Source organism: Rhinopithecus roxellana, chromosome 19, assembly GCF_007565055.1.
Source record: "Rhinopithecus roxellana isolate Shanxi Qingling chromosome 19, ASM756505v1, whole genome shotgun sequence".
Lineage (NCBI taxonomy): Eukaryota > Metazoa > Chordata > Mammalia > Primates > Cercopithecidae > Rhinopithecus > Rhinopithecus roxellana.
Window position 1 is genome coordinate 44,376,922 of NC_044567.1, and position 13,784 is coordinate 44,390,705.

Consider the following 13,784-nt stretch of genomic DNA (forward strand, 5'->3'; position numbering starts at 1 on the left):
GAGAGGGAGGAAGGAGAGGTCAGTCTTCCCATTTCAGTTGGGAAAATGCAGTGAGAGAGAACGAGAGACATCCAAGGCCATAAGGTCAGTAAATAGGAAAGGGTCAGCCCTTTGAACTCAGCTGTATCTGGCTTAGCCCAGTGTTCTTCTTTTTCTTTTCTTTTCTTTTTTTTTTTTTTTTTTTTTTTTTTTTTTTTTTTTCTGATACATAGTCTCACTCTATGGCCCAGGCTGGAGTGCAGCCGCATGATCTCAGTGCACAGCAACCTTCATCTCCTGGGTTCAAGTGATTCTCCTGCCTCAGTCTCTTGAGTAGCTGGGATTACAGGCACCCGCCACTATGCCCAGCTAAATTTTGTAATTTGAGTAGAGATGGGGATTCATTATGTTGGCCAGGCTGGTCTCTAACTCCTGACCTCAGGTGATCAAACTGCCTTAGCTCCCAAAGTCCTGGGATTACAGACATGAGCCACCGCGCCCGGCCTAGTCTAGTTTTTTTTTTTTTTTTTTTTTCTGAGATGGAGTCTCGCTCTGTCACCCAGGCTGGAGTGCAGTGGTGTGATCTCGGCTCACTGCAACCTCCGCCTCCTGGATTCAAGCGATTCTTCTGCCTCAGCCTCCTAAGTAGCTAGAATTACAGGCGCGCACCACCACGCCCAGGTAATTTTTGTATTTTTAGTAGAGACGGGGTTTCAGCATGTTGACCAGGCTGGTCTCGAACTCCTGACCTCAGGTGATCCACCCACCTCAGCCTCCTTAGTCCAGTGTTTTCATCTCTCCCTGTAGCAGAGTCCTGCACCCCTTCCCTCTGCAACCAATGAGCCTGGTGTCAGGAAGAGAACGGTTTTGGGGCGGTGAGTCCAGTGCCCTCAGGGTGCGGAGGTGTAGGAGCTTCAATGGCCACACGGTGGAGCCAAACACCAGGTCTTCGCATTTATGTTTCCCAGCCCGGAAGGGCGTCCCTGATGTCCTGAAAAAACTCTGCCTGCTTCCCAGAGCACAGGGCTAAGGCCCTCAAAGGGGAGAGGAGGGGAGGGGAGGGCAGGGGAGGGGAGGGGAGGGCAGGGGAGGGGAGGGGAGGGCAGGGGAGAGGAGGGGAGGGGAGGGGAGGGCGCCTCAACTTTACCCAAACCCGCCGCGCCTTTCGTTGTCGTCTTCCTTCCCTCCCAAGCCAGAAACCTGTCCCCTCTTCCCTTGGGCCACCATCGCAGGGTCTCCTGAAGGCAGCTCCTGGGGAAGGGACGGGGAACAGGGAAAGTAGGAAGGTGGCTGGATGGCAAAGGGCAGCTGCCACCCCGGCTGGCCTGGAGTCCTCGGGGGCTTACAGTCTGGGCCCAGCCCAGGTATCCCCACTTTTTCCCCTTAAGTGGCCTCCAGGCCTCTCTCCACATCGCCAGGCTGGAGTGCAATGGTGCAATCTTGGCTCACTGCAACCTCCGCCTCCCGGGTTCAAGTCATTCTCCTGCTTCAGCCTCCCGAGTAGCTGGAACTATAGGCGCCTGCCACCACGCCTGGTTAATTCTTGTATTTTTCGTACGGACAAGGTTTCACGATGTTGGCCAGGATGGTCTCGATCTCTTGACCTCGTGATCCGCCCGCTCAGCCTCCCAAAGTGCTGGGATTACAGGCGTGAGCCACCGCGCCCGGCCCCCTGTCTTCTTTAAGAAAGCTCAGCGGACCTTTTTCCTTCTTGGGGTAGAAGAAAAGCCAAGCCTAGCACAACCCTGGCATGTGTCGGGCAGGGGCCCAGAATCACTGGAAGGAGCGGGGGATGGGATAGGAGGCGAGGCTGCCTGCGGACCACAGGCCTGGCCGGAGTGGCTCTGATAAGAAGCCTGGGCGCCTGGGGCACCGCCCCCACCGTCTGCCCTTCCCCCACACTCCTGCTGGCTGGGCAAATCCCAGAGTCTCAGCCGCCTAAGTGTCTTCCCCGGAGGCGAGATTATCCCCGCCTGTGCCGGACGCCGCCTTTCCTCCTGCAGTCATGGATGCCGCTCTGCTCCTGAACGTGGAAGGGGTCAGGAAAACCATTCTGCACGGGGGCACGGGCGAACTCCCCAACTTCATCACCGGATCCCGAGTGAGTGGGGCCCCTCCGGAGCGGACAGGGTCCCCCACAGCAGCCTTCCACATTCCCGGTGTGCCCCAAGGCACTGTAAACAGCTTTCAGCTTTGCCAAAAAACAGCCAGGCAGCCCCAGCCCTGGGCCTCCGGGGAGCTCCCAGCGTCTCCCCATTCACGGGGCATTTTTGGTACTTTGCAGATTCGACTTTAGCATGGGCTGAAGGGAAGGGCTTTTGGGAATTTTCTGGAGCCCTAAATGTTGAGAAGAAAGGGGGTTCCAGAGGTCTTGGTATTTGTCCCCAAATGTCTGTTGGGCTTCCCTGGAGCGAAGGGTGCGTCTGTGGCTACAGAACTCCGGCTTTGGCCAGGCGAGGTGGCTCACGCCTGTAATCTCAGCACTTTGGGAGGCCAAGATGGGCAGATCACGAGGTCAGGAGTTCGAGACCAGCCTGACCAACATGTGAAACTCCGTCTCTACTAAAATACAAAAATTAGCCGGATGTGCTGGACGCCTGTAATCCCAGCTCAGCTACTCAGGAGACTGAGGCAGGAGAATCACTTGAACCCGGGAGGCGGAGCTTGCCGTGAGCCGAGATCACACCACTGCACTCCAGCCTGGGCAACAGAGTGAGACTCTGTCTCAAAAAAAACCAAAAAACCAAAAAACAAAAACAAAAAAAACAACAACAAAACTCGGGGCTTATTTGAGGAAGGATTTCCGGACACACAGCACCGTGGGGTGTGGACTGGGGTCTGTAGGGAGGGGGTGGGTCCCTCCTCCCTGGGGCGTGCAGGCAGGGTGGAGGTGCTCAGGGGCTCTGAGGCATCTGATGGGGTGAACTGAGTGAGCTGACCCTGGGGACAGCCCTGAGTGTCGCTGGCAAGGGGGTGGCGTCTGCCGGGCCTTGAGCGGTGTGTCTAGAGCAGAGTGCACCAGTCTTGGTGACCAGGTGGTCTTTCATTTCCGCACCATGAAATGTGATGAGGAGCGCACGGTCATCGATGACAGCCGGCAGGTGGACCAGCCCATGCACATCATCATCGGGAACATGTTCAAGCTCGAGGTCTGGGAGATCCTGCTCACCTCCATGAGGGTGCACGAGGTGGCCGAGTTCTGGTGCGACACCATCGTAAGTTGGCCCTGCGCGCCTGTCCCCTGGGACTAGTCTCTTCCGGCTCACCCACCCGCTTTGCAGGGCTGCTGTGTTTCAGGAAAGCTGGGACTCAAGCGAAGCTCTGCAAAGGCAATCCTGCAACCTTATTCCCCACCACGGTGCATGTGAAGATGGAGGGAACAGGGCTGGAAGGGGTGACCCATGCCGTGGCTGGCTGGTGGGGAGCATGGCTATCCTCAGCAGGAGTGAGCCGGCCCACTTCACAGTCATCACATTTGTGTGTGTGTGTGTGTGTGTGTGTGTGTGTGTGTGAGAGAGAGAGAGAGAGAGAGAGATAAGGTCTCGCTTTGTCACCCAGGCTGGAGTGCAGTAGCGTAATTATGGCTCACTGCAGCCTCAACTTCCCGGGCTCAGGTGATCCTCCCACTTCAGCCTTCCAAGTAGTTGGGACTAAGGTGCGCTACCACACCTCATTTTTGTATTTTTTGTAGAGACGGAGTTTCGCCATGTTGGCCAGGCTGGTCCTAAACTCCTGGGCTTAAGCAATCCTCCTGTCTCGGCTTCCCAAAGTGTTGGAATTATAGGCATGAGCCATCATGCCGGGCCAAGTCCTTGCTTTTTATACAGCATGATTAGACCAGCCTTGGTCTAATCCCTCCTCCTCACATTGCAAGTTTTTTTTGCCCTTCTCCTCCCATTGCAAGTTTCCCTTCCTATTTATAGCACTCCGTAAATTACCCTTATAAGTTAGCTTCCTCGCCTTGTGGCAAAACTCACTGACCCTTGGGCAATGTTTCTTATGGGAACTTTCAAACATATACAAAAGTCAACAGAAAGAATAACGAACTTACAAGCATCCATCACCCAGTGCCAGCCACCATCAACCCGTGGCTGGTCTTGCTTCATCTCCTAACTCATCCACTTCCCTTCCTTGTCCTGCCTGGTTAAACCAAATGCCAGACACCATATCATTTCATCTGTAAATACTAAAATTTGTATCTCTATAATATGAGGATATCCCAGCACTTTGGGAGACCGAGGCGGGCAGATCACGAAGTCAGGAGTTTGAGACCAGCCTGACCAACATGGTGAAACCCCGTCTCTACTAAAAATACAAAAATTAGTGGGAGTGCGTGCCTGTAATCCCAGCTACTCAGGAGGCTGAGGCAGGAGAATCACTTGAACCCGGGAGGCGGAGGTTGCAGTGAGCTGAGATCACACCACTGAACTCCAGTCTGGTGACAGAGCAAGACTCCATCTAAAAAAGAAAAAAATAATAAAGAGGATATTAAAAATACTTAACCATGATATCATTATGAAATCTTTTAAAAACTCCAGTAATTCCTTAAAGCCATCTAATATCCAGTCACTGTTAAATTTTCTTTGCTTGACTCTTTTATTCTTTATAAATGAATGAGTTTGGTTTGTTTAAATCAACAACCAACCAAAGTCCCTGCGTAGCGCTTTGTTGATGCGTCCTTCAAGTCCCTTTTCATCTATAGCTCCACCTCCTTTTCTTCTTTTCTTCCTTGACACGGAAATGTTGAAGGAACTGGGTCATTTATCCTGTAGAAGTCCCACATTCTGATTTTCCTGGTTGCTTTGCCATGGAATTGTCTAACATGCTCCTCTATTCCCCACATTTTTGATAAATTGAAAGTGGGGTCAAGAGGACCTGATAAGATTCAGATTCTTCTCTCTCTCTCTCGTTTTCGGAAGTCTGCCATGGATGGTACCATATACTTCCCTTTGGGAGAAGTACATCACACTTGGTTGTCTTTCTTAAGATGATGTTAAAAGTGATGGGTGGGTTTAGGTGTTGACAGCCTGATCCGTCCATTCCAAAGCTCCCCCTAGACTTTCACCATTGGTGGCAGATACCCAGACTCATTATTTTGTCAGAGGCCACTGACCTTTTAAATGAGCATTCTGGGGATGGTTTGAACTCTGTTCTGTCGTTCATTAGTTGCATGACCTGGGGAAGTCCCATCTTCTGTCTGCTACTCTATTCCTTCATTTATAAATAAACAAAACTCTAAGTTAAGGAGTTGTTTTGGAGATTACATGATATAACATATGCGGGTGAATCATAATACAGAGCAATTAAAAATGAGAGCTATTATTTTGAGCTAGAATTTTTTTTTTTTTTTCTGAGATGGAGTTTCACTCTGTCACCCAGGCTGGAGTGTAGTGACACGATCTTGGCTCACTGGAACCTCGGCCTCCCAGGTTCAAATTATTCTCCTGCCTCAGCCTCCTGAGTAGCTGGGGATTACAGGTGCCCACCACCACACCCATATGTATCTATATCTATATCTATCTATCTCTCTCTATATATATACTTTTTTTTTTTTTTTTGGCATTTTTAGTAGAGATGGGGTTTCATCATGTTGGACCAGACTGGTCTTAAACTCTTGACCTCAAGTGATCTGCCTGCCTCGGCCTCCCAAAGTGCTGGGATTACAGGCATAAGCCACCATGCCGAGCCGAGAAAAAATATGAGATTAACTTTTCCACTTTACTAATGAGGAAACTTAAGACTCCAAAAGGGAAAATAACTTGCAGTGGCTCAAATAAGTTAAGGGAAAAGATCTGGGTGAGATGCCTGGTTCCCTCTTCATCCTGCACATGTTTCTCGCAATGTCTAATATAGCTGGGCAGCAGCACCATCCTCTGCCAGTAGGTGGTCCCACTCAACATGTTATTCATGTATTCATTCATGTAGCAAATATTTGTTGAACATCTTTCCTTTGTAGCAGTCCCTGTGGTTTTCTTCATTTTGATATTTTTATCTTAAAATCTGTTTTTTTTTTTAATCGAGTCAAGGCTTCCGAAAATTGGCTTCTTTGTGATTTCAGTGAGTTTAAAAATATATCTATTGACCTTGCTTAGAGTGAGGGGGTCCTGTACTTTGATTCACGCCATACGTGAGGCAAGGCTTGGCTGCCACTGAGAGTCCCCTCTCCACAGGATACACGTCTGCTAACACATGACAGCTGAGTGCATAGAAGGCTGTCAATAAATTCTTGATTAGTTGATTGATTTGTTGTTTGCAAAACCACAAGCTGTTGTCATTCCCATAATGTGGGCATGGCTCTTTGTTTCCTGTGGAGTCTGTGTTCCTTTTTCCATGTTGATAGTCACATGAGTGCATTGCCTATATCACAGGCTGGTAACTTTTTTTTTTTTTTTTTTTTTTTTTTCTTTTTTTGAGATGGAGTTTCACTTTTGTTGCCCAGGCTGGAGTGCAATGGTGTGGGCTCGGCTCACTGCAACCTCCGCCTCCTGGGTTCAAGCGATTCTCCTGCCTCAGCCTCTTGAGTAGCAGGAATTACAGGTGCTCGCCACCACACTGGGCCCATTTTTGTATTTTTAGTAGAGATGTGGTTTCACCATGTTGGCCAGGCTGGTCTTGAACTCCTGACCTCAGGTGATCCACCCACCTTGACCTCCCAAAGTGCTGGGATTACAAGTATGAGCCACTGTGCCCATAGTGACTATGGGTTTTCCCAATCTCCATGCCCCCCACATCTCCTCATCCCAACCCATGGCTGCCGTGATTGTATGCACAGTGCACACACACACACACACACACCCCTTCTAGAGTTAGTTCTTCACCTGCACATCCACCTCTTATCCATCCACCCACCTGCCCAGGCGTCAATTCATCCATTTTTCCCTTCAACCATCTTCATTCATAATTCAGTCTTCCATCACTGCATGCATCCATCATCTTCTATCTATCTCCTATCATTCATCTATCTAGTCTATCTATCTATCTATCTATCTATCTATCTATCTATCTATCTATCTATCTAGTTAGAAAACATTCACTGGGCACCTGATTTGGCCTGTGCTGTATGTTAGGAATGAAAAAAGCAAAGCCCCTGGCCCTTAGGGAATTTGAATTCTGGAGGAGGAGCAGACATCTAAACAAGTGTAATGCAGGGCAGCCAGTGCCACGACATAAGTAAGTGAGGGCAGTGTGCTCTGGGGCCACAAAAAGCATGCTCAGCTTGCTGGGGGCCATGGCGTACCGAGCTGGGGGCTGCTGAGTCAGGGCCAGAGGTGGCCCCCTGGCAGCAAGCTGTTTCTGGGGCTTCTCCCTCCCTTGGTCCAGCTCTAATCCCAACAGGCTCAACAGCCATCTGCTCGTCTCTTCCACAAAGAGGCAGAAGGCATTTCGGGCTAATCCTGGCCGGTGGGGCGGGCGGGGTGGCCTCTGCCTCTGTGCTGGTGACCTGCAGGCAGAGCTGAACCGCTGCACAGAGTTTCAGCCCCTTCAAGTCACATGTTGCATGTGGAGCCAGTGCTGGATCGTCTCAGAAGCCGGTCCAAGGAGATGGGTTCTCAGGGAGCCTAGTCGGGGAAACTGAGGCCCAGCATACATACAGCAGGCCTCGCTGAGGCTGCACGGCTGATTTTCCCAGCCCTCCTTCATCCCAAGGGTGGCAAACTCAGCTCCCATGCTGGCTGAAGCTGTGATGAGCCAGATCTATATCTGCACCTGTCTCATTTAATCCCTACAGCAGTCCTAATACCGGACAGGAGCAACCCAGGGAACTGGGGTTCAGAGAAGTGCAGAGACCTGGGGTCACTGCTAGCCTGCAGCACTGCCAGGAGACCAAAGCGACTCTCTTGGACCCTGGAGTCCTGCTCCTTCTGCTGCCCCACACTGCCCTTCCTGCGAGTCATAGGCTTTGCCGAGCTCAGGGTTTCCCTGGGGCAGAGATGTGTTACAGCGGACCACAAGGGCCAGAAGAGGCAGCCGGAGGCTAAGAGCATATGACCTCTGGAGCCAGGTTTGAATCCTGGCTGCGTCATTTCCTAGCTGTGTGACCTTAAGCAAGTTGCTTTGCCTCTCTGGGCTGTAGTTTCCCCATCTGTAAAATGGGGATAATGATGCTTCTCTTGAATTGTTGCAAGGATTGAAGAGGCTCATAACAGTGTGAAGTGCTTTGCCTGGCACACAGTTAACCACAGTTGGTATTAGTGGCATAGTGAGGGAGCAGGATTCCTGCCAGGAGGGGCTCTGAGTGGAGGCCTTTTGTGGCCCACCTAGCTCTGAGCAGGTAGCCCAGATGCCATCCATCTGTTTCTCCCCACAGCACACCGGGGTCTACCCCATCCTGTCCCGGAGCCTGCGGCAGATGGCCCAGGGCAAGGACCCCACGGAGTGGCATGTGCACACATGCGGGCTGGCCAACATGTTCGCCTACCACACGCTGGGCTACGAGGACCTGGATGAGCTACAGAAAGAGCCTCAGCCTCTGATCTTTGTGATCGAGCTGCTGCAGGTGGGGCTTGGGGTAGGCAGGGCTGGAGGGCTGTGCCAGCACCAGAGAGGGACAGTGGGCATCACGGGCACCCCCACCCCACTGGCCACTGGACAGTGCCCTGTTTCTCTTTAGAGAACAAGAGAGGGTTCATAAGCCATGGGACAATACGAATGTGAAACAAAAGTCCTCTGATTTTTCCACAAGAAAGGTCCATTTGGTGCTGGGCACGGTGGCTCATGCCTGTAATCCCAGCACTTTGGGAGGCCAAGGGGGTTGGATCACCTGAGGTCAGGAGTTCGAGATCAGCCTGGCCAACATGGTAAAACCCCATCTCTACTAAAAACACAAAAATTAACCAGGTGTGGTGGTGCATGCCTGTAATCCCAGCTACTTGGGAATTTGAGGCAAGAGAATGCCTTGAACCTGGGAAGTGGAGGTTGCAGTGAGCCGACATCATGTCAGTGCATTTCAACCTGGGTGACAGAGTGAGACTCCATCTCAAAAAAAAAAAAAAAAAAAGTCCGCTTGGAACCACTTTTTAAAAATGTGATTTGTTTTCATTTTGGAGGCATTTTACTTCTCTTTGTTATCTACTTCCACTTTCATTTTCAAGAGTTGGAGATTATAACCTCCTCGGTTCCTGTGGTTTGTAGATTCAGACTTGGTTCTCTAATAGCGGGAGAGGCTGCATGGAACTCCCCATATCCTCCCACCCAGGGCCCCAGAGTGATTGACGGCGCGTGTTTGCGGGTTGGTGACAGAGGGTTAGGGCCAGGGTCAAGGTCAGGTTGGGATTCAGCTTATGGCCAAGACTGAGGCTCAGCCTGAGAGCTATGTGAGTGAATAAAAATAAAATAAGAACTGTGTCAACCAAGGGCCTTTACAGGCTTGCTGTCACAGTTGCGTGGTCTGTGCACTGCACGAGGTGCACCGGCATCGCCTCCAAGGTGCTCATTATAGACATCGTACATTGGTATTTCTATAATGACAAGTTTCCAGCAGATGGCAATAGTGTATTGTTCTAACAAAATGAGGATTCACGACAATTTTCTGAATACTAGAAGTGAAGTGTCTTGATGAACGGGCACCTTTTCCTAGTTTGCACAAAGGCATTGATTTAGGGCAGGGTTTTTGGCATTTTTACTTCTTTCCCTTGTCTGTATGCACTTGACCAGCAAGTATGACTTCAGGGAGCTGTGCCAGGGTCCAGTCTTTCGGGTCCCTGATGGGGTGCAGGCCCCTGGGGTCCCTGCCTCACTGACCTGCAGCTCTGGGGCCAGGTTGATGCCCCGAGTGATTACCAGAGGGAGACCTGGAACCTGAGCAATCATGAGAAGATGAAGGTGGTACCCGTCCTCCACGGAGAGGGAAATCGGCTCTTCAAGCTGGGCCGCTACGAGGAGGCCTCTTCCAAGTACCAGGAGGCCATCATCTGCCTAAGGAACCTGCAGACCAAGGTCAGAGGCTGCTGGCCAGGGGTGGAAAGCGGGGCTGACTCTGGGGGACCTGCCCAGCGCCGGCCAGGGTGGGGTGGGGCTTGGGCAGCCGCCTGAGGTCATGGCTGACCTTCTCCCTGGGCAGGAGAAGCCGTGGGAGGTGCAGTGGCTGAAGCTGGAGAAGATGATCAACACTCTGACCCTCAACTACTGCCAGTGCCTGCTGAAGAAGGAGGAGTATTACGAGGTGCTGGAACACACCAGTGACATTCTCCGGCACCACCCAGGTGCGTGGGGCTGCAGGGGCGGGCAGCGAGGGGGCGCCCGGCCCAGGGCTGACGGAGACACCTGCCATAGCCTTCCTGAACTTTTCTTTCCACCCCACTGGGGCACCGAACCTTGTCTCCACCCAGCCGGGTTTCCCCGAGTGTGTAATTGAATCGTGGGCGATGGATGGGCAGTGCTTGGCGTGGGGGATCCTTTATTTTAATGTGTGTTTGAACACTTACCCAGGAAGCTCACCAAGCTTGTGTTTTCAGTGGAACGGTAAACAGGCTTTTAAAAAAGAGGGGCAATCAACATAGAGAAAAATATTATGTCGGTGCTAGTACTGGTGTTGCGAGGATATGGCACCTCCAGTACTACTAGTATTGACTTACTGCTCGAATAGTGCTCACAGTAACAACACCCAGGCCCTGGCTCGTGCATCAGGCTCAAGTCCTCTGCGTTTATTATCTCATTTAATCCTCCTAATCCTCATAATCACCATGTGGGGGAGGTGCAGGGAAAGGGCCTGAAGGTTATCTCATTTAGCGAGCGTCTGTAAGAAAAATAAAACAGAGGCCGGGCGCGGTGGCTCACGCCTGTAATCCCAGCACTTTGGGAGGCCGAGAGGGGCGGATCACGAGGTCAGGAGATCGAGACCATCCTGGCTAACATGGTGAAACCCCGTCTCTACTAAAAAATACAAAAAAACTAGCCGGGCGAGGTGGCGGGCGCCTGTAGTCCCAGCTACTCCGGAGGCTGAGGCAGGAGAATGGCGTGAACCCGGGAGGCGGAGCTTGCAGTGAGCTGAGATCCGGCCACTGCACTCCAGCCTGGGCGACAGAGCAAGACTCCGTCTCAAAAAAAAAAAAAAAAAGAAAGAAAGAAAAATAAAACAAAGTTATGAATATAAAATTAGTCACAGGGCCTTGAAAAGGAGAGAAGGAGGTACTGCCATTATGATCATCATCTCCATCTTACAGTTGAGGAAACAGGGATGGGGGGTACAGAGAGGTTAAGGATCGTGGCGGAGCTAAGGGTCTTGGAGGCTGGTGAGTCCCAGCTGGGTGGGGGCTGCCTCTGAGGCTGGGCAGGGAGCTGCGGCTGGATGCTCCTTGCTCTCCACAGGCATCGTGAAGGCCTACTATGTGCGTGCCCGGGCTCACGCGGAGGTGTGGAACGAGGCCGAGGCCAAGGCGGACCTCCAGAAAGTGCTGGAGCTGGAGCCGTCCATGCAGAAGGCGGTGCGCAGGGAGCTGAGGCTGCTGGAGAACCGCATGGCGGAGAAGCAGGAGGAGGAGCAGCTGCGCTGCCGGAACATGCTGAGCCAGGGAGCCATGCAGTCCCCCACAGCACCACCTGCGGAGCTGTCCACAGGGCCACCTGCGGAGCCACTGGCAGAGCTCCCCACAGCACCACCTGCGGAGCTGCCCACAGGACCACCTGCAGAGCCACCGGCAGAGCTCCCCCTGTCCCCAGGGCATTCACTGCAGCACTGAACCCCCTGAGATGCACAGTCAGCCTGACACCTAGGCAGGGAGCAAGTGGCCTGGTCACTGCTGGTTCCGCTGACCAGGATTGTGGTGTCACTTTTTAAAATTTAAAATTAATTTTTGAAATCAAACTCAGACACGCCCATGGTAAAAAAAAAAAAAAAAAAAAAAAAATCCAAAGGGCACAGAAGTGCTCATGAATAAAGTAGTTTTCTCCCCTACCCCTTACATTCCTTCCATGCCATGGTTTTCATTGACCCTGTTTTTAATTCTTCCGGTGGTTTTCTCTATTTCCAAGTAATCTGTTTAAATCAGTTTCTCCCCTGTCGATTTTACCCCAAGTCAGTAACACATGAGGATCTGATGCTCTGATCCTTGCTCATCCCTGGTACCCCTCCCTGTCTCCCCATTTGTGATAGTTAGATTTGGGGGTCACCTCTTGGTTATTTTTGTAACTTTATGCAGGACACTTAGAACTCTTGAGAATCCCACTGACTTTAGTGGGTCTTGATGTAGGGTGGGCAAGCCCCGAAACTGGAACTTAGCCTGAGAGGGTTCTTGGCTTCCTCCAGGAAAGATTTCAAAGGCAAGCGGCAGTGGTAGGGGAGAAGAAAACAGCTGTGGCCTGGGCGCAGTGGCTCACGCCTGTCATCCCAGCATTTTGGGAGGCTGAGGTGGGTGGATCACCTGAGGTCAGGAGTTCCAGACCAGCCTGGCCAACATGGTGAAACCCCATCTCTACTAAAAATACAAAAACACTAGCTGGGTGTGGTGGCAGGCGTCTATAATCCCAGCTACTTGGGAGGCTGAGGCACCATAATCGCTTGAACCTGGGAGGCGGAGGTTGCAGTGAACTGAGATTGTGCCATTGCACTCCAGCCTGGGCAACAAGAGTAAAACTTCCATCTAGAAAAAAACAAACAAAAAAACCAACAACAAAATAACAACAACAAACAAAACAAACCAAGAAACAAAACTAAAACAGCTCTATTGAAGCTGCAGTGTTGCAACTCTGTGACTGCCCTGCAGCGCAGGGTTACCCCATAGGCAGGGAGCAGCAGCAGCTCAGGGCAGTTCTGCAGTCAGATTTATACCCACTTTTAATGACATGTAGATTAAGGAGCGGTGGATACAAAACTTTCTAGGGAAGGGGTAGTAACTTCTGCGTCCTGGGGTCTTTGCCACGGAAAAGGGTGGTATGCCAGGGTGTTGCCATGGCAATGGTAAACTGACGTGGCACCCTGGGGGGCATGTCTTAGGAAAAGCTGCTTCCACTCGTCCCTGTTTTAGCTCATCTTCAAGTTGTATGGTGTCCAAGCCCCACCGCCTACCTCAGTCTGGTGACCTCCTTCTGTGTCTGATGAGCATGGTGGCGTTGGGATCTTCCCCTTCCAACTCCCTCCCTCCTCTTAGTCCTCCCTAAAGAAGGACGAGTACGAGGAGGTGCTATCACACCAGCGACATCCTCTAGCACCACTCAGGTATGTGGGGTAGGGCAGGGGGGCAACGGAGTATCCGGCCTAGGGCCACGCAGTCAACTGCCAAGCCCTTCCTGGGCTTCTCTTCTGCCCCAAAGCTTGTCTCCACCCAGCAGTGGTTCCGCCAGCGCTAACTGTATCCCTAAAGTTCTGATGTACTTTACTTCTCCATCATCCCTGTTGTTAACATCTACCTTCTGTTCTGTAAGCAAAACTAAGTCTTCTGTGCTTTGTCCATAGGTTGACTCTACAATCTGAAAATCAATAAACAGCATTTGCATGATTGTGGCCGTGTAGGCGTGGTTCCCCGCTGGGCCCTGCGCAATGCTTCCACTGCATTGCTTTCTCTGTGGTTCCAATTTCCTGACCCCTGGGACACCAGAATGAGGGCATTTCTGGCATCTGGAGTGATAATGTGTATTTTAACATGGCAGTGTTTTATGTTTTTCTTCTCTGCTTCTCCTCTTCCTTTTTTCTTTTTCATTTTTTTTTTTTTTTTGAGATGGAGTCTCACTCTGTTGCCCAGGCTGGAGTGCAGTGGTATGATCTCAGCTCACTGCAACCTTCACCTCCCAAGTTCAAGCGATTCTCGTGCCTGAGCCTCTTGAGTAGCTGGGATTACAGGTGTGCGCCACTGTGCCTGGCTGATTTTTTG

At 51.4% G+C, this 13,784-nt stretch overlaps 1 protein-coding gene across 6 annotated transcripts; it reads left to right on the forward strand.

Moving 5' to 3' along the window:
- Positions 1 to 1,831: 1,831 nt before the first annotated feature.
- Positions 1,832 to 13,414, forward strand: AIPL1 (aryl hydrocarbon receptor interacting protein like 1). Of its 6 annotated transcripts, none has more exons than XM_010377882.2 (6): positions 1,832 to 2,138; positions 3,015 to 3,194; positions 8,288 to 8,476; positions 9,739 to 9,915; positions 10,040 to 10,181; positions 11,287 to 13,414. In XM_010377882.2, the coding sequence occupies exons 2-6, from the start codon at positions 3,036 to 3,038 to the stop codon at positions 11,655 to 11,657; spliced, it is 1,038 nt and encodes a 345-aa protein (XP_010376184.2). In that variant the 5' UTR covers positions 1,832 to 2,138; positions 3,015 to 3,035; the 3' UTR covers positions 11,658 to 13,414. The 6 variants fall into 6 exon arrangements, with proteins under 6 accessions (XP_010376184.2, XP_010376180.2, XP_010376183.2 ...); XM_010377878.2 differs by having other exon boundaries at positions 1,832 to 2,080; XM_010377881.2 differs by having other exon boundaries at positions 1,832 to 2,080; positions 10,112 to 10,181.
- Positions 13,415 to 13,784: the final 370 nt, after the last annotated feature.